The sequence below is a fragment of the Ceratotherium simum genome, chromosome 31 (genome assembly GCF_057802395.1).
Source record: "Ceratotherium simum simum isolate JZ-2026a chromosome 31, ASM5780239v1, whole genome shotgun sequence".
Lineage (NCBI taxonomy): Eukaryota > Metazoa > Chordata > Mammalia > Perissodactyla > Rhinocerotidae > Ceratotherium > Ceratotherium simum.
The window spans coordinates 16,878,877-16,899,144 of NC_141930.1; the positions used below are offsets into that span (position 1 = coordinate 16,878,877).

Here is a 20,268-nt window from a genome sequence, read left to right on the forward strand (position 1 = left end):
ATCTTTTAAAAAAGCACAAGCGAGAACTTTACAGAATGTCTCTCAATTTGGGTTTGATGATGTCGCTCCTGATTTTGCACTTTCTTAGACAGACCACTGAAATGATACTCCGTGTCTGCTCAGTGCCTCGTAGCAGAAGCCACATAGTGTCCATTTGCCCTGTTCCCAGTTAGGTGAACTGTTATCACTTGGATAAGATTGGATCTGCCAGGTTTCTCCACTCTGATGTTAATAAGTATATTGCAATTATAAATCAATAAATAATTTATAAGTACTTTGTGGGGAAATACTTTGAGACTAGGTAAATACAGTTGATTCTGGTTATTTGCGGTAATTGTGTTCTGTAACATCACCATGAGCACTGAGTTAGCGAATACGGAAGCATTGCTCTAGGGGAAGTACCAGGTTGGATTCCTGTCACAACGTAATGGTCAACCCATCAATAATAACCTTGTTTTATCTGTGTTTCTGTTCAAAGACACCTTATTTAGTAGATAGTGTTGATTCATTAATATTGAACCCATGGCCAGTAGCACTATAACTCCTCTAACACACGTATTTTCTCCCTAAGGCACATCACAGCCTCTTGCACTTAGGAACACTAAACAACACTTTGGCACTATGCTTTGGAGGAGGAGTATTTTAAACAATGAAATCATCAAAAGCACAAAAATGTGAAAAATGTGGCAATATATTGTGAAAAGGATGCTTGTTTACAGTATGAACGCTGAAACGGAAGGCAGAGTGTTGCCTTGTGCAACCTCAGCCAAGAATGTGTGAGTCTAGCAACTCACATTTTTTGCCACTCTGCGCATGTCCTCAAATGACCACTCATGGCTAGTATTGATTTTAAGCTTACAAATAAATTTTAGCGAGTAAGTGAATTTGTGAATACTGAATCTGTGAATAATGAGGATTGACCATATCTTGTTTCTATTACACTTTCACTTACCACTTCTAGCATCCATTGTGCTCAAATTGTTCCAGATTTGGCCACTGGGAATCCTTCAAGCTGTCTTGCGTGTCCTGACATGTTCTCATCATTCTCTGAGCACTTCTTTACTTTCTTGTTCGACAAGATTTTCCAGGCTCATCTTCTATTTTCTCTGCCCCAGCTCTGAAGTTAGACATTTCTTCAAGGAGCTCTGGCTCCATTTGGTGGAAAATAGCACTTAGAAACTAAGAACTGGATGCTAGGTGGGCTCATTGCTACCAGGTGGTCATTACTTCTCAGCCCTGTTAGTAGACAGAGTTAGAAAACATGTGTATGTATACACACACACACACACACACTATCATCTGTCATCTTACCTATCTGTATCTATCTGTCTGTCTGTCTATCTATCTATCTATCCATCCATCCATCCATCTATCATCTCTCCTTCTCTCTCATGAATTCATACCAATACCTCTAGTTCCAATCTTATATCTAACTGTCCCTTTTCCATGTTTATAACTCTCTTCTCTGATAGTTAGAAACTGACTCCCATTATTCTCAATGTATTGACTTACTGCTCACTCCCCCTGTATGTAAACAGACTCCCAGCCCAACCAGCCAAAGACACAGCCCTGGGTACCTGGCCCCTACTCTTGCAGGGCATGTAGGCTGAAAATTTAGTCCCAACAAAGGGGGAGGAGGAAGGAAGAAGAAAGAAGGAAGCTATCTTAAAGTTGTTGAAAGTCTGAACTTTTGCTAAATACTTAAATAAAAGCAGGTTTTTTTTTTTTTAAATGAAAGAGAAGAGGGAAACGTCACATATATTTTTAGTTACCTTTGAAATTAGAAGGCTATTTTACCATTTCAAATGAGTATAAAAGAAAAACCAATTTTATATAACTAGTATCTTTTAAAATGTTCATGTGATATGTGTGTTATTTTCTTGGATAAAAACATCTTATTTTATATTTTTCCTAGATGTTTTAGATTCAACACATTGGCTTTTAATATACCAGCTAAACTTAATTTGAATCTTTAAATGTTGGTAGGAAATCTTAACCTTCTAATTTTTAAATTTTGGATATAACATTTTGATTTGCAGTGTTTACAAGAGAATATTGGGTAATTTTATGAAGTACATTGATTAAATTTTTTCTGGTGTGTTTATCCATGCTAAAAAAAGTATGCGTCTTAATGTTCTTTTAAAATGTTCATTTAAACTTTAAACAATTAAATTAAGATATAGAACATTAAAATTAATTTACATTTAAAAATGATAATAGCAAATAGTCTTGACTTCCTAAGTTTTAAAATCCTGTGAAAAGGCTATGAATTATAGCTTTAATTACAGTTGCTGCTTAATTTTTATGAAACGATTTTATTATGTTGTATAATAAGGAGATAACTGTTCTGATAACTGAGATGACCATACATGTCAAAAATAATGCAGCTTACCTTTTCCATGAAGATATGTAAAGATTACATGAATGTAAATTAATTCACATTATAGACATGCAAAAAATACAAAACTATATACACAAGAATCTCCTTTTATTCTTCTCTTTACCAATCTTACTCCCATTCACAGAATTTCTTGGTGTTATATATATTAAGTGTAAATTTGACTGCATATAAATACAATTTTTGGTTTGTTTGATTTTTACTTAAATATTATACATAAATATATGACATATATTTACACACATGTATATGTATGCATATATATATTTCTGCAGAGGCTTGCTTTATTCATTAATAAAAGTATTTTTTGGAGTTCCTTTTATGCTAGTACATGTAGCTCCACATCTGTTTTAACTACTGCATAGTATTTCATTATATGGCTGTGCCATAATTTAAACTTCTCCCTTTGATGGACATTTAGGTTTTTTCCTCCAAATTTTGCTATTATAAACAATGCTGCAATGAAAATGCTTGCACACACCTGGCGAGTTCTGTGAAATAAATACCTAGACTCAAGGATGAGACTTTTCCCTCTTCCTGGAGAGGCCAAGGGTAGGTGCTGAACCCCCTTCTCTGGGCTCTCCTCCAGAGTACCTGGGAGAGTCTGACCAGGTGGCCTCGTCCCTTATGCCCTTTTAGCTGTGATTATTTCCTGTTTCATAGCGAGGCTGGAAGATGAGATTCCAACATCATGTACCAGTTCCTCTGCTGTGGGTGTCTGCAATGCGGGCCAGGGAGAGGGCAACTCAGAAGTTCATTTTCTCGGGGAAGTGCTAGTTGGGTGAAGTGGAAACTGTAATTTAGGACTGTATTGCAGGTATTTAGACATTTAGCAGACTTTGGGGTCTTAACAAATAATAACATTGTTTTAATCAATAAAAATGCAAATAATTTATTTTAAGCAGTTTTTAAAACAAGAGTCATAGGTTGGGTATTTCTTGTAAGGATATTTGTATATGGGTATGTTTTAGATATTTTATTAAATTTCCTTATCCTAGTTGAAAATTTTAAAAAAAGACACAAAATCTGTTTAATAAGGGGGATGATGTCTAATCAGTCATCAGATTTTTCTATTTTTATTCTTTATTCAATATTCTCAAATATTGCTGAATGGCTATTTCCAGTTCATTTCAAAAACAATTCAATTTTATTTATTTTCCATCCCTTGTTTTTAACATTCATTTGTCATTTTTGTCATTTTGTAGACCTACCAAGAGCAGCTGTCAGAATCTTAAGCAACATGACATTCCTTTTTGTGAGTTTGTCATACACAGCTGAGAGTGCCATTGTAACTGCTTTCATTACCTTCATTCCCAAGTTCATCGAGTCACAGTTTGGTATTCCAGCTTCCAATGCCAGCATCTACACTGGTAAGGCACTGCCCTTAGAGCTCCTTGAAAACCTGATCATTTGTGACCACTAAACTAAAATGCAATGAGTGAAGAGAAAGTTCAATCTAACATCCAAGTGTGAAGTTCATTAACAGCTACCTTTCACCCCCAGATTTTAGGAGGAGGAAGTCCATGAATGTTTTCTCTTTGATTCAGATTGTATTACTGTCTGACATTTTTACCAACTGGGTTTTGGAAAGGGAGAACTTTGCGTAGTTATGTTTTTATGGTTTTCAGTTAAAAGAATGAAATAGTCGATGGTGTTCAAATGTAAATCTGAATAAATCCGTTTATAGATCGGCATGAGTCGTAAAGTGGTAAATTTAAAAAAATGAGAATCTGAAATATTGATCAGTTCCATGGTATCAGGATTTCCCCCTCATAAATATGAATAGATTTTAATGGGATTACTGGAGATGCTTGAGGTTAGAAAGGAAATCTATGAATTTTGTTTTAGAAGATGTTTTATGTCTGGGCAAACTGATTTTTAAGATACTTTGATACATGTACGCATGATACTTAGTGCTCAAATCTTTTTTCTTAGTAAATTGAATGCCTAGAAATGTGGGAACATTAGTTATCAGATATTGGGAGAATTTTTAGTGTATTATGTAATATTCTGGGTATTTCCTTAATGGTTTCAAAGATGGTCAAATGACGGTAGCTACCTAAGGCCAGATTTATTAATAAAATATATTTAAACAGTTAAGGGGAGAATTATGATAACTTTCCCCATGACTTTGACTCCTACTTTCTCTTCCAAGTCTACATTCAAACTTAGCAAGCTTGAATTATCTGAAAATTAACAGGCAAAGTTATATTATTGCAGAAAGAAAAGTTGACTTGAAATATTTGGGCCGTCACTTTGTTGTCTATTTTATTTTACACATAAAAGAACACACATAATTGGGTTGTGGGTCCATGATAGCAAATATTTTTATAAAGAGTATACTGTTGTGGATCATTGTAATTGTGACCTAAAAATATGTTTTTCTTTCTCTTGGTTTTCAAAAATATATGTTTTCCTTATATTAAGACAAAATTGACAGATTACAGTTTGGTTGTCAGAAATCTGAACATTCCATTTCTAGTTTAATTCTTACACTAATCTTTTGTTGAGCAATAATTCTTGAACAGGGAAGCCAAGAGTTGTCTTGTAGCTAGATTTGAAGCCTCATAGCTGTTATATTGTAGAGTAGTCTCAAGCATTTCCCAAACTAAGTTTCAATATTAAAAGGTGTTACCAGAAAGAAGATTTATAGTCAAATAAATTTGGGACTTGCTGAGTTAAAGCATATAGAGTTCTTTGCTGCGAGACTTTTCATAACCCTTAATGTGCCAATGTGTGTTGTGAAACTCCCAAAGGAAGATTCAGACTACAGTCTTGCCCAAATTTATTTGACCATGAAATCTGACTTTTTTAAGGCATCTTTATCATAAAAAGTGTTCCTCAGGACACACATCAGGAAACACTGCTAGTCCATCCTGTGTGTCCCTGTTCCAGCCAGACAAAGGGAGCAGAGCTGTCTGGATCAACCCATTCCCCTCCAGATGCACCATTTTGACCCCTAGGGTTACTGGGGCAGAAGTACAGTGCTGAGCGAGGTAGGAATTTGCATAGTGAATGCATTTTGACCAAGGCCATCTCTTAATTACTGGTAGAGGCAGAGGCTAAATAGACAACTCCTTGTGGAAAAATGGGGTAACGGGTTCAGCTGGACCTGGAGTGTTTGGCTGCAGAGTTCCACAGTGGTGTGGTCAAGGCAAGATTCACTGAATGTGGCCCCCTTGGCCAAAAGGGTACAGGGTTGAATAAAGCTAACTCATGGAATTTTTTCATCCCATGTTCCAACATCAGGATTAAAGAAGCAATATCACAGAGTGCCAATTCCATTCTGGTTTGGTCATCTGCAGTTTTTTTTTTTTTATCATTGCCAATGCAATTTATACAATGTTTCATGGTCTCCTGTGTTCTGATAAAATGCTTTTTTTGTGTGTGTGTGAGGAAGATTAGCCCTGAGCTAACATCTGATGCCAATCCTCCTTTTTTTTTTTTTTTTTTGCTGAGGAAGATTGGCCCTGGGCTAACATCCGTGCCCATCTTCCTCTACTTTATGTGGGAAGCTGCCACAGCATGGCTTGACAAGCGGTGCATCAATGTGCGTCCAAGATCTGAACCTGTGAACCCAAGGGGTGCTGCAGCAGAGGGCGCGAACTTAACCACTATGCCACTGGGCTGGCTCCTGATAAAAGGCTTTTTATTCCCAGCTCACATACTTCTTCCTTCCTTTCCAGATAGATAACAAATAGTAGATAACAAATAGTCAAGAGATATTCAGATGGATTAAGAGTAGAGGGTGTCACATTACAGTAAGATTAAACAAGGATGGTCATTCTTTTTAAAACTCACCTTGATTTTTTGAATTTTTGTCAATTGAATCCTTACTCTCTGAGCAGAGATTTGTATCTTTTCAGGACTTATTTAATTTAATTTAATCTTTTGTTCTCTAAATCCCTTTCTATGCATGTAAATGACATCCAGAATTGAGAAATGTATCTGAACAAGAATTTAAAAGTAGTTTTAATTTCTGTATTAAAGTGCTTTTTTAATTTTAAAAAATTATTTGGATAACTACCTTGAACCCTCCATAGCAATCTGCTTGTGTTATGTGGTAGAGACGAAGCTCCATGCATGTGTCAGAAGACGGGCCTCTGCTCACTTGCTCTCCCATAGTCATCGAGCACCAGCTCTGCAGAGGGCCTTGTGTGTGGCTGGGGAAACGTGAAGACTCCAACCAGGACCTGAAGTGGCTCACAGATGAGAGAGGAGAGAGAAAGCTTGAGAAACAAGTTTAGAAAAAGCTGTTTACGTAAATTCATAAGCAATTTGGTTGCAGAGATTATTCTGGCTGGTGGAGTAGTGTGTTTGAATTGTGTTTCATGGAGGAAATGACTTTAACCAGGCTTTTGAGGAAAAGTAGAACTTGACCATTTGGAGTTTGGAGGAAAGGCATTTTTTTTTTGGAAAGGCATTTATTCCCTCTGGAGGAACGGCTTGAGCAAAGGCAAAGAGCAGGGAAGGATAAGGCTGGTTCTGGCAAATAAAAGAGCGGTTTGTTTCCTGGGACAGAAATAGAGAGGGCTCTGAAGGCAAGCAGATGGGGGGGTGAGATGAATGCTTTCTGGTATTTACGGGGGTGGGCCCTTCAGCACCATTTGGCTCATACTGTAATCGCACTGGGGGCACCTGTGCCCTGGAGGAGGTAGTGACACCAGTGTCTATGAGGGCATCATCGAAACACCTTAAACGACCCCACCTCATTCCTCCGGTGTTTGTGTCTACACAACAGTGGATCTGTGTTCATGTTACACTCTTCCTGTTCACGGTCTTTCCGCTAACCCATTTAGGGTCACATTTATTGATTGAAATTAAACATTATGAAGTTGCTATTTTGGGAAAGCCTGAGATGATGGGAAGAGCCCTGAAGGAAGAGTTAGACAGATTGGCCTTGAACCCTGCCATGGCTGGTTACCAGCTGTGTGACTTTGGGCAAGTCACTTACCTCCTTGAACTTCAGCTAAAACTGAAGTTTATCTGTAAAATGAGGACCATGTCTCCCCTGTCTCTCTCTGTCTGTCAGTGTTGTCGTGAGTGTCAAATGAAGCGGTGAATGGTGCTTTGTTCCGTAGCTTACCTGACTTCAAATAGGCACAACAATATAAACTGAAAAGTATACCTTAATCATGTATTATAGGAAAGAAAGTATGATTTATGATGATGATAATGATAGCACCTTACATTTGAAGCCATGCAGCTTCAACAGGTCTGAGAATGAAACCTTTTTAATAATAATGATAAATTATTGACATAATAATTTCATGAATAATTTCATTTATTCATGTCATGAATAAATAATGACAATAATAAAGCACCTGCTGGCATTTATTAAGTGTTTACTAAGTACAGGCACTATCTAAGCATTTTTATGTGAATAATGTTATTTAATCCATGTAACTAATGCCCAGGCAGTAGGTATTATTGATTACGCCCATTTTCCAGATGAGGAAATGAAAGTCTAGAAAGGTTTAAATAACTTGCTTAAAGACACGCAAATGGTGAGAGCCGGGAGGCTAGAGTCTTGTAGTATATAAATATCCATATGTGATTTTTATTGAAATATTATAATAAGCATATGCTATTGCCATCATTTCCAGGAAGTTTTTGTTTTTTGCTTTTTTTTTTTTGATTTCCAGAGAAACGATATTCTGACTAAGATTCTACTTCCACCCATTCTGCGGCAGCCTTGGCCACTAAGCCATGGTCAACAACAGCCATCTTCAGAGTTCTGTGTTCTCTCAGTATCACTTTGCTTGCCCATCATCCAGCCCTGTGGCGTGCAGAATTATAAGGAGTTAGACATTAGTTTGTCTTTACAAAGGAAATAGCCTTGGAAAACTCTATTTTTAGTTTTTCATTTCTGTGGTAAGGGGTTAGGTTGGGATGTGATTTTTTTAAAAAAATTACTGTAATTTTTATTGTCGTCTACTTAACCCAATATTTGCCATCCATCTTCAGCCACTGATTTGGGTTCTTGTCAGTCAGTTTCAAGGCAGTGACATCGAACTCCAGTGGTAGCCTTTGGGAGTCACTGCATCTTTAGATGCAGGAGAGGCATGAATGTGCATTGATTTGGTTCACTCTTCTGAGGGTATTAACAGCTTTTCTATACCGGCTCTTTAATTTTATGAGAGTAGTTTTTAAAATCCATTTTGGTACTAATTTTATAAGTGTATACAAAGATTTTTTTTAATGTTGAAATCGAACTTTTAAATGCAAATAGACTATATTAGGTATGGATGTACTTAGCATCGCTGCCCATTCCCTAGGTCAGGCGATGACATCTGACTCTGTGAGACATGCCGACACCACACTCAAACACGACGAGCTCTGGGAGAGAAAAGGAAGGTCCCTGCAAACCAACATCCTGCAGCAGCTGCTAGTGTCACTTCTACGCTTTTCAACAAGCTTGAGATGAATAGAGGCTATTAGGAACTAAGAGTGACAATTATAGGCTCTTTGTCTTTTGGGCAGGGAGATATTTATTTGTTTTTCTTCAATGCTAATTAGAATTTTTGTAGAAGGTTACAGTAGACAAGTCAAGATACCCAGATTCTCTCTCTCTTTTTTTTTTATTGTGGTAACGTTGGTTTCTAACATTATATATATTTCAGGTGTACATCATTATATTTTGATTTCTGTGTAGATTACATCATGTTCACCACCCAAATATTATTTCTCTTTATTTGTTCACTAACCAATTAACTTAAGATGTTTGAACGCCTACCATGTGGCAGGTTTTTAGCCAATGCACTAATGGTGGCAATTAAACTGAGTTCAATTGCTTATGAAGACCCAGAGGATGCAAGTGTTAGTGTTTACACATGGATTCTATATGACAACAGCATTAAAGTAAGAATGTGCTTTGCAGCCTGGGCATGGCAGGACCCAGCTTCTCTCTTATATCGGACACCACTGATGTGTGCCTGGAAGGCCCAAGAAGCAGAGTCCAAAATGGAGTCTTGGCTGGAGTTTTTAGTATTTTTATAATACTTTTTATACTTTAAAATATTATATATATGTATATATATTTTTTGGTGAGGAAGATTAGCCCTGAGCTAACATCCCATGCCAATCCTCCTGTTTTTGCTAAGGAAGATTGGCCATGGGCTAACATCCGTGCCCATCTTCCTCTACTTTATATGTGAGATGCCTGCCACAGCATGGCTTGATAAGTGGTGTGTACGTCCGCGCCCAGGACCTGAACCTGCTAACCCCAGGCCGACCAAGCGGAGCGCGCAAACTTAACTGCTATGTCACTGGGCCGGCCCCTTATATTTTTATATTTTCTATATTTTGCTGGTCACATAGGTTCCTGCTCTGTAACCAGCCTCAACATCAGGACTCTCCAGGGGGGTCTTAGTGAGACCAGATACAAATCATCAGGCTCATTTTCATCAATAAACAATGCTGACAAGCTGGTACAAACCATCCCCAAACTCCTCCGATCCATGGGTACAAAGCAGCAGTATCAATCAACATATTTCATGCCTTGACAGTGAGTCAGTGCCCTGCATATACACTTTCTTAATTCAACAGGACAGCTTAGGCTGATTCCAGGCTTGCTGAAGTTCCCCAAGAGCTATTCTAGATCTGTTTTCTAATGTAGAAAACAGTTACTTGGACTAGAATGAACTCTGATTCCTTCCTGCTCTAAGATCTTAGATTAAATAATTTTCTCAAGGCCACATATACCACATAAACATTTATTCTTACCTTCCTCGTAGAATTATATTTTTTCTTACAAAGAGACTAGTTAATAACCGATTCATAACAGTGGCATTTTAGTAATGTTGCACACACTTTGGCCATGTCCAGCATCAACATGATCTATTTGTCTTTGCCATGGGCAGTCTGATATAGTACACAGACCTCTCTTTGAATCCCAGATCTGTCACTTAACTAAGTGCGTGATTTTAGCCAAGTCACTTAACCACTCTGTCTCAGTTTCCCATTTGTAAAATGTGAGTGATCATATCCCAGGGCTGCTGAAAAAAATTAAATGAGATAATTATTATCTTAAAGCATTTGGTGTATACTAGATACACAATAAAAATTAGTTTCCCCCTTTTTATATTGTGCAACTGAGTTAAATTTAAATCCCCATTAAAAAGTTTTGTTAGGGCCAGCTCAGTGGCATGGTGGTTAAGTTCCTGTGCTCTGCTTCAGTGGTGTAGAAACCCCAGTGGCCTGGGGTTCATGGGTTTGGATCCCAGGCTCAGTCCTACACCACTTATCAAGCCTTGCTGTGGTGGCGACCCACATATAAAATAGAGGAAGATTGGCACAGATGTTAGCTCAGGGCCAATCTTCCTCACCAAGAAAAAAAAAGTTTTGTTAGGTTTTCTGATATAAAACAAACTTTGTACTAGTCTAATTTAGAGTGGTAATTCAAAGGCATTTGTTAAATCCCTCCTGTTAAGAGAAGTAATATATTCAAATGAAATTGTAAGAAGGGACTACAGTCATGCGCCACATAACATTTTGATCAACAACAGATGGCGTATACGACGGTGGTCCCATAAGATTAGTGTATATAGCCCAGGTGTGTAGTAGGCTATACCATCTAGGTTTGTGTAAGTACACTCTATGATGTTCACACAATGATGAAATCGCCTAATAACATTTCTCAGAGTATATCCCCATTGTTAAGTGACACATGACTGTGTTTTAGTCTTGATCATAGGAGTAAAGTAGCGGAAACTTTCTGGGTCAGGAGACAGCCAAGAGGTGTTGGGGAGGGATGTTCATATCATAGTGCATCACGAATCTCTCTCTCTCTCTGAATTGCTTGAAATCAATTCACGAAATGACCACTTCCTCTTTGGCCAGCTCTCCAAATGATCATTATTTCTTTTGTGATTCTTTCTCTTTCTTTACCACTTTTCAGAGTAAAAATTTATATTCTAGCAAATTTTTATAGTGACCAATAAATTAAAGAAAATATTATTATGAGCTCCTGGCTTTTCGTGTGTTTGATGTGCTTTAATCCATTGTGGTCATTATTCTTTTTGATCCTCCAATTGTCCCATCTTTGGCCACTGGCAGCCCTCTCAAGTTAGCACCTCTGTCCCTTGGCACGACTTCAGTCATCTTTGTGGTTTCCGGCATGACAAAAGATGACTTGCTTATCTCATGCTTCCTGCCCTAGACCTGGGATCAGTCATATTTCTCCAAGGAGCCCTGGTTCCTTTCAGAGGAAAACGATGTTTGGAGATCACCATCTGGACACCAGGGATGCTCATTGCCGCAAGATTGTCATTATTTCCAGGCCTTTTGTTAATAAAAAGAGAAAACCAAATCATGAAGTTATACAGATAGTTCCACTTCAAATTTAAGATTACAGGTTATTACTTAACTTTTTTGATATTACATTGTTTCTCTGTACTCTCATGCTGAAAATAATTTTTCCTAATGACATTAACATAATTACTTTATCGAAGTGTGTGTATATATATGTTTGTGTGAATATATATAATAGTTTTAAACCAACTAGCAGTATTATTACTACAAAATATAAAATGCAGTTTTAGACTTCTTTCTGGTTCTTTTTGTCTATGGGCTATCTCTTATGGATGTGCAAAAGACTGTGACCTAAAGTTATTTGAGATAATTCTTCTCTGTTTGGTTATGCCAGCAACCTGATATGCTGTGGAGTTTATTTGCTTTAATTTGTTTTCAGTTTTTAGGGATTACTTTATTTTTATATCTTTAAGTTAAATTTGTTTTTTAAATTCTGTAAAACATTTATATGAGTTGAAAGTCAAAACCATAAAACGAAGGACATTGAGGTACCTTGCTTCTATCCCAGTTTCCTCTAATTTTCTCCCTCCCTCTATAGGTAGCATTTTTATTAGTTTATCTCTCTTTCATTTCTTTTTCAATGTGTAACTAAATATGTGCACTATGTAAGCAATATATATGTCAGAATTTTATATGAGTATTTTCCCCCTTTCTTACCCCAAACTTGGCATACTATACACTCTGTTCTGCCTGCAGCAGTATCAGAGACCTTGCTCTTTTCTTTTATAGGCACACGGTACTCTATTGTGTGGAAGTATCTTAGTCTATTCGGTACCCTATTGGAGGACATTGGATTGTTTCCATTATTTTGCTATAATGACACATATAATGATCTGTATAAGTCATTTCATACTAAATAACCCATTTGTCTAATATACTTACTTCTTTTTAACTATTTAGTTTAATTGTCCAGCTCTCAATTTGCCTTTATCCTGGCAGAGAAGCTGATTCCAGAGAGGGCAGGGAGACTGAGAGCTCATGAATATTTGTTATATAATACTCAGTCCTCACTCCTGCCCCCAAGGTTTAGCATTCATCCTCAGATTGTTATAAAGATCAAAAGAGAGAATCTTTATGAAAGCACTTTGAAAAATCTATATAGCTTCTGGGAATCCAAATCAAAGTGGAGTCTTTTCCTGCAGTATGAGCCTGTGCCACGGTGGTGAAACAGGTGACCTTTGTTAGGCTTCTGCTCTTAGCTAGGCATGGGGTCAGAGAGGGGCTTTCTGTGCATCGTTTACAGTCCACACTGCAATACTGCAGTGAAGGGCCTACCCTCTCCAGTGTAGAGTTGATAAAACTGAGGCGTAGAGAGCAGTTTTTGCAAGCTGCACACCCAGTGATCCATAATCCAGGTCCACAATATATAGATTGAGCTGGTCCTCAGAGAAGCTGCTTACATTTTAGAATTTTTATTGCACTAATTCTCTCCCCTCTAACTTTTTATATATTGAGTAAGACATATGGTACAGTGGTCAAGAGGATCAGTTTTGGAGAGAGACAAATCTTGTTGAAATTCTTGTTCTTCCTCTTTATCCATCCATCCATCCATGCATCCATCCATGCATCCATCTATCCGTCCATCCATGCATCCATCCATCCATCCGTCCATCCGTCCATCTATCCATCCATCTATCCATCCATCCATTTATCCATCTATCCGTCCATCCATCCACCTATCCATCTATCTATCCATCCATCCATCTATCCGTCCATCCATCCATCCATTCATCCATCCATCCATCCATTTATCCATCTATCCGTCCATCCATCCATCCATCCATCCATCTGTCCACCCATCCATCCACCCATCTATCTATCCATCCATATACAAATATTTATAAAGCTTCTGCTATGGGCCTGGCACGGTGCCAGGTCCTAGAAAAGCAGTGATGAGAACACAGAGGGAAACTACCCTCAAGGATCTTACAGTCTTGTGATCCTAGTGGGCTGCCTGTGTCCCTGGACAAGTTCATTAGCCTCTATGAGAGTTAGAGGTTGTGAGGATTAAATGAAGGAATGTAGTTGGTGTGCTTATTAGCACAGTGCCTGGGAAGTCGCTGTTAGTAATAACTGTAATACCCACTCTATGAGACACTCTCAGGAAGAAGAGGGCTTAGGACATGTGGAAAACATTCGGGGCAAGGATTATCTGGAGGAAATGTATTCTAAGAGTAAGAAGAGAGAAAACCATGGCTAATAGGTAGTGGGAAAACGAAAAAGAAGGCAAAAGAGGATACTAAAGTGAAGGACTGAGGGATTATTTCATCTGAACTGAAGGAGGCTTGAAGATGTCATATAAATGATAGAAGTGCAGTTGCTTTAAGAGTGTGACACAGTGTATGTGAAACTGATTTCAGCTGAATCAGCGTTGAGCTAGAGTTAAATCTTTATATCTCGATTTATTTACTCTCCATTTATTTTTCAACCTCAAATATGTCTGTTTTTCACAACTCTTAGAGAGGAAAAAGACATTTTAAGAGTTTTAATTTCATATATTTGAGCACGGGGCAGTGAAATGTGAGTTGACCAAATTTCTCAATTAAATGAAATGTTTTTGTTTCACTCATCTTTGATGATTTAATTCCACAGTCCTTATGTGCGGAATTTGTTTCCCATGTGTGTACGCACACATACACACACACACACACACACGCACGCACACAGAAGAATAAAGACAAACAATCGCTTAAAAGGGATTTTCTGGGCTCAGAGACATTCAGCCCAGTTTTCTCCAGATTTCTACATCTACTTTCATTGCCCCTTGATGATCACTGATATTCAGAATGGCCCAGAGGCCGCTTGAGAGCCTTAGTCATCAAAAATACTATATTTTGCTCACAGAGCAGGATTCGCTTTTGTATAAAAGTTGAGTTGAGAAAGATTAGGGAGCTCTTCCAAAGGACTGAAAACCTCAGGGGAAGAACAGTGTCAGGAGCAGATGTAAGAGCGTTTCTGCTACTAAGTGCATCGTGTCCTTGGTTAAGTCAGCATCCAGGATACACCCAACAGATGTGATGAATGAATGAATGTAAACATTTATCTCTCGGGCCCTCAGTCTCCTCTTTAGAATGGGGGATTGAATTAGATGACCGTTCACCAAAGATCAACTAACAAACTTCCTCCCCCCCCACCAACCACACACCCAAAATCCTCTGATTTTTGTGAGCAACTTCTTTTTCTAGGCGTCCAAGTTAATCAGTGTCTTACCATTTTACTTTGGATATATGTAATATACCTTTTCCTGGCAGTTTAAATTTTATATATGTATAAATGACCCTGATTTTCCTCTCTATTCATGAACTATTCCATCCTTCATAATAGGACAGGAGAATCAGGATTATTATTGAAGGAGATGAAGAAGGGAGGAAAGTAGGTGATGGAGTACAATATTATCCCAGTTTTAGAGAGAGATACATAAAGGTAATGGGCGCTAATTGAAGGATTCATGCATGCACAAGTAGTGGCATACGGGCGCTACCGACAAACTGTTCTGACTCCTGGCTCATGCCACCATCTCGCATTTCCTCAGAGATGCCTTCTGTTAACTTGTAAAAATCACGTCCAGAGCTAATGAAATATCTTGGCCCTTAAGTATGGCCAGGAAATGGTTATTACCACACAGGCAGGAAATACCTTACTCTTTTTCAACTAAATAATGAAACATGTGCTTAGACATTATTAGAAGTTGAAGTAATGTCCGTTTGTAACTTGAACCATCTCATGATGGACCATAGAAGATTTGCTTTGCTCCCAGGCTCAACTTCCTGCTGTGACATTTTTCTACTGGCCAGAAGGTAGAACATGGGGTTATTTGGATTTGTTACTGTTAAGACTGATTGAATTTCAGGCTAATGGTTAATTTTTTCAAGTCATTGTACTAAATTTTTCTTATGTCTCTATTTGCAATAAAGATGAATATAATTTATATTGGTTTTTTGATTAAAGCAGGTATTTAGAAACATTATAGGGGCATCCTTCTCTTACCTATACAAGGGACAATTTATGTATGCTTGTTTAATATAGAGTAGTTCAATATTATTTTGTAACATCTTCCTTACATTTATTCTAAATATATTCTATATAAATACCAAACCCTTTTGGAAATGCAATTGAGCTTGGTGGAATTATTCAGTAATGAAGCAGAGTAGGACAGCTGTGGAAATGTCCACATCCTTTGGTAAGGTTTTCCAATAGAACACCTGTATTCATAAAATTACAAGTTTTTCTTTGTTCCTATTTCAGCCATGCTCTCAGAGATAGTTATTCATGTAATCAATGGGTTGGTAGTTGTAGTTACCATATATATATATCAGCAAACTGTTAATTTGTACTTAAAACTTTCGTTTATTTGAACAGAGTTTTTGGCATTAACTTTGTTGAGCTAAGCATTCTTCATGTCAATTGAAGATTTTTAGGGAGAATGCTAAAATATTTAGGAAAACTGCTTTACAAGTTGCCTCAAGTACTATGGAAGCATCAGGTGCATTTTCGATGCTGACACTGATAATAGATAAGTCTTGTCTTTAGATGACATTCCCAAGAATCTCAGAAAAGATGCCAGTAGAAATTTTGTGTTAATATAAAATATCTGCCCCGTGGAGAATTTGGCTTTATGGTATGTGCTCCCAGCCTGTCTTAGGGTCATAACCCAGGGATACCGTGTCCATTCCCTGAATTCACTGAGTAATTTATTAAGTGCCTACCATTTAGCCAACTACTTTGATGGGTATTATGGTGTATATGAAGATGAATAAAATAGTTTTAAAAGAGGAAATAAAACAGAAGAAATAGTGTGGAATAGTTTCATTTATGGAGAGCTTTGAGTCCCTAGTGGAGGAATTTCTAGACCAACCAATAATTAATAGAAAATATGGGAACTATTTTTTTAAAGAAAGACTGCAGCAATCCTGTTAGTTTCAATGGGGTTATTATTTTATGGAGTTCCATTTAGTTGAATAGATATCATCCACTGTGATTGTTTTAGTCACTTAGTATAATATACTGCTGTTTCTAAAAAGCATATGGAAATTTTCCAAAACAAATGAGCACCTAACCCATTTTTAGGGGGGAAAACATCAAAGAAAGAGATTAAACAATTCTTGTTAGTTACCTTTTCTATTGGTTCATAATCCTGTTCATGTGTTTTTTAAAATATCAACCTCTCATCTCAAATCTTTTTTTTTTGAGGGATGTAAGGAATAAGTGAATAAAATACTGACTATCAGAAATACTTCAGAAATAATATTTAATTTGTATTCAAACATTTGTTATATACAGCATTAAACTTATTAATGAAAACTGCCTTGTAGGTAGAACAAAAATTCAGTTTTAATGTTATGTAAAACAAATATATCTTTATAAATACTTCAACGTGGCTGAAGACAAAGGTTCCGGTCTTGTGCTGTACTTTTTGTGCTGTGGTCAACATAATAGGTAGGTTCTTCCATGAAAATGATTTGTTGTCTCTTATATTGGTATGATTAAACTTCAAATGTCAATAATTTGCCAAACAGTATATATTTAATTTAGTTTCATATATTGTGATGCCTTTTTTTTTTTTTTGGTGAGGAAGATTAGCCCTGAGCTAACATCTGTGCCCATCTTCCTCTACTTTATATGTGGGACACCCGGCAAAGCATGGCTTGATAAGCAGTATGTAGGTCCGTGCCCGGGATCTGAACCTGCGAACCCCGGGCTGCCAAAATGGAGTGCATGAACTTAACCACTACGCCACCAGGCCAGCCCCTAGTCTCATATATTGTGGCTAAATTATGGATCAAGACTGGTCATTATCTGCCTCGTCTCTGTATCAGCCAAATTCATTGATCACACACATACACATGCATACATTTGCACATATACACATACATATATGTGTATGCATACATATATATACATACTCACATACACACATTTATATCCACCCACAAACACGCACATGCATACCATGCATACATTAACAAATTTCAGCATTTTTGTATTGAAGTTTTGAGTTTGTTTTAGGAGACAATATAACTAATTGAAAAAAATAAGCAGGGGTTAAGAGACTAGATTTCAGCTTTAGGAGGAACAAAGGACTGGGAGTTCAGGTAGTGGACTACTCATCTCAAACCTGAAGGAATTCTGGCTTGGAAGTCAGATTTGTGACCTGGCTCTGCTCTATTAGCTTGGTGATATCATTCATGTGTCTTAGTTTCCTTATCCGTAAAATGGGGATAAATAGTAACCCCTCTAGTGGGATATGATTAAGTGTAAGTGCTTTAAGACTTTTTCTCTACAAATTTATCGTGATTATTATATTGTCATTTTGTTTTCCCAATGTCCATTTCCTTATCTGTATAAGCAGGTAATACCCATTTACAGAGCTGTTGTATTGATCAATTAAATAATTGATATGAATGTGCTTTGAAACAACTATAAAGGTTTATTTCCCTCATATGATTTTAGGTTGTTGCTGCTGATTTTGGCTCAAGTTGAAATCACCTTGCTCTAACATTTAACCTTTAATCACAGTATTTATTTCTTGGTGTTTATGTCATGACTCAAGACAATAACAGGTAAGATTCTTTGAAAAGAATTTTGAGTTTTCTGCTGCTTTGGGTGGAAAATTAGTCTAAAACACTTCCCTTTCTGAAATAAACAGAATTTCGAAGAATTAATAATTTGAAAAAATTATTAAAAAGAATAAAGTGAGTTTCTAGAAATAAAAAGTATTTTTCCTTTCACTTTTAAAATAAAACTGAGCACCCATTCCTAGCGAAAACAAGTGGCTTAAATAATTGAAAAAAATCACACAAAGAAAATCACAAACGTTTGTAATTCAAACGTATGTTTATGGGAGCGTTAGCCTCATGTAAATCTAGAAAAAGCATTGGATTTAGAATCAGAACACTGAGTCTAGGCCGTGCTTTGGCATTAACAAGCCACTGGTGTAAGTTAAGTCACTCCTCTTCTCAGATCCCCTGTTTTTTCTTTATTTTGTCATCTATAAAGTGAAGGAACTGACGGGATGCTCTCCGAGCTCCCGTGTTAGTTTAGGATTACATTTTTCCTGAGAATATCCGAGACTCAGAGTAACAGAGGCTTAAGCAAAATAGCTGTTCATTTCTTCCTCACAAAAAAGTCTGGACATAGGCAGCGCAGGACTGGTATAGTGACTGCAGACTGCTTCCAATTTCTGCTGCATCATGGACTCCTGTCTTTATGGTCCAAAAGAGAGATCCAGTTTTTAGCTCTGCATTCCAAGCAGCCAGATGGCGGGAGAGGGGGGAAGAAAGGCATGGAGGGTGTGACTTTCACTCACCTCACATTGGACAGAACTTACCACATGGCCACCTCTAGTTGCAAGGGAGTCTGGGAAATGTAGTCTGTATTCCAGGCGGCCATAAGCCAAGTTATTACTCTAGAATCGAGGTGTTGGGCCAGATTGAGCCTGCTGCCTGTTTTTGTAAATAAAATTTTATTGGAACACAGTCATGCGCATTTGTTTACACAAGTCCATGACTTGAGCACTACAACAGCAGAGGTGAATAGTTGTAACAGGCGCTGTCTGACCCACAAAGTGGAAAATATTTACTATCTGGCCCTTTATAAAAAAAGCTTGCTGACCTCTGCTCTAGAAGAAAGAAGCATAGTCATCAGGGGATAAGTAGCAATCTCTGCCACAGCTCCCTTCCAAATTCTGATTCTATGATAACAAACAGACACATAAAAAACCCAAACAATTTCATAGGATGTAGGAATAATTTTGAAAATGTTAGTAAATACTAAAACATGTTAGTCAATACTAAAACACGAAGTTCTTTCTTGCTCTAACAGGCTGAAACTTGAGTTGTGCTGTTAAATTGCCTTCTTTTTTATTCTGTCCACCTCCCCATCTTATAATGGCTGCTTTATAAAGGTCAGCTACTCCTTTCCAGCTTTGAGTAAAAAACTACTTTATTTGGCACGTGTCTTGCATATCCTTCATTTTGGTGAAAATAAAAATGTGAAAAGATGCAGGGCTACCTTTGATGCTGGGGAAGCCCCCCTAGTGTAGAATCAGTGCTTGACAGTGAACCGGGGACCATCACACTGTGAGAGGAGCCCATGGCTATTAGTTGGGAGGTATATTACATTGACTGTTGCTAAACTGAATTTTTTCCTTTGCTGGTTCACACATGTTATTTAGGGTAAAATTTAAAATATTTATTTCATTTTCTTATTCTTTTAGCTTTTCAAGATATATTATTGTCTTCCAAAGAGAAGTTTTGTTTGAAAATGTCTAATTTTATTATTCAAAATCAAGAATAGAGTAGGTCTGAACGATAAGGGAAAGACTATTGGTGTTTTGCTGAGAGATTTAGAGATGGGTCAGTTGCTTGTCACTGCATTAGGAAGGCACACAAAACCATGTTATCTGTTCCTTTTCTAGCGCTTTTTACCCAATGGCTACTTTTTATAAAGTTGGTTAATGGATTTCTGAAACCTAAGTACTCATAAACAGTAGGTTTGGTGTCCTCCAAAGCTGCTCAGACCATTAGATTACTAGAATATGAATTTATTTTATGGATTTC

At 37.3% G+C, this 20,268-nt stretch overlaps 1 protein-coding gene across 1 annotated transcript in view; it reads left to right on the forward strand.

The window, feature by feature from the left end:
* Positions 1-20,268, forward strand: part of SLCO5A1 (solute carrier organic anion transporter family member 5A1) — a 132,601-nt gene that overhangs the window by 69,169 nt on the left and 43,164 nt on the right. Inside the window, exon 4 of the mRNA XM_014792033.2 lies at positions 3,604-3,768. Within this exon, the coding sequence (XP_014647519.1) occupies positions 3,604-3,768 (165 nt within the window). The remainder of the gene's footprint in view (positions 1-3,603; positions 3,769-20,268) is intronic.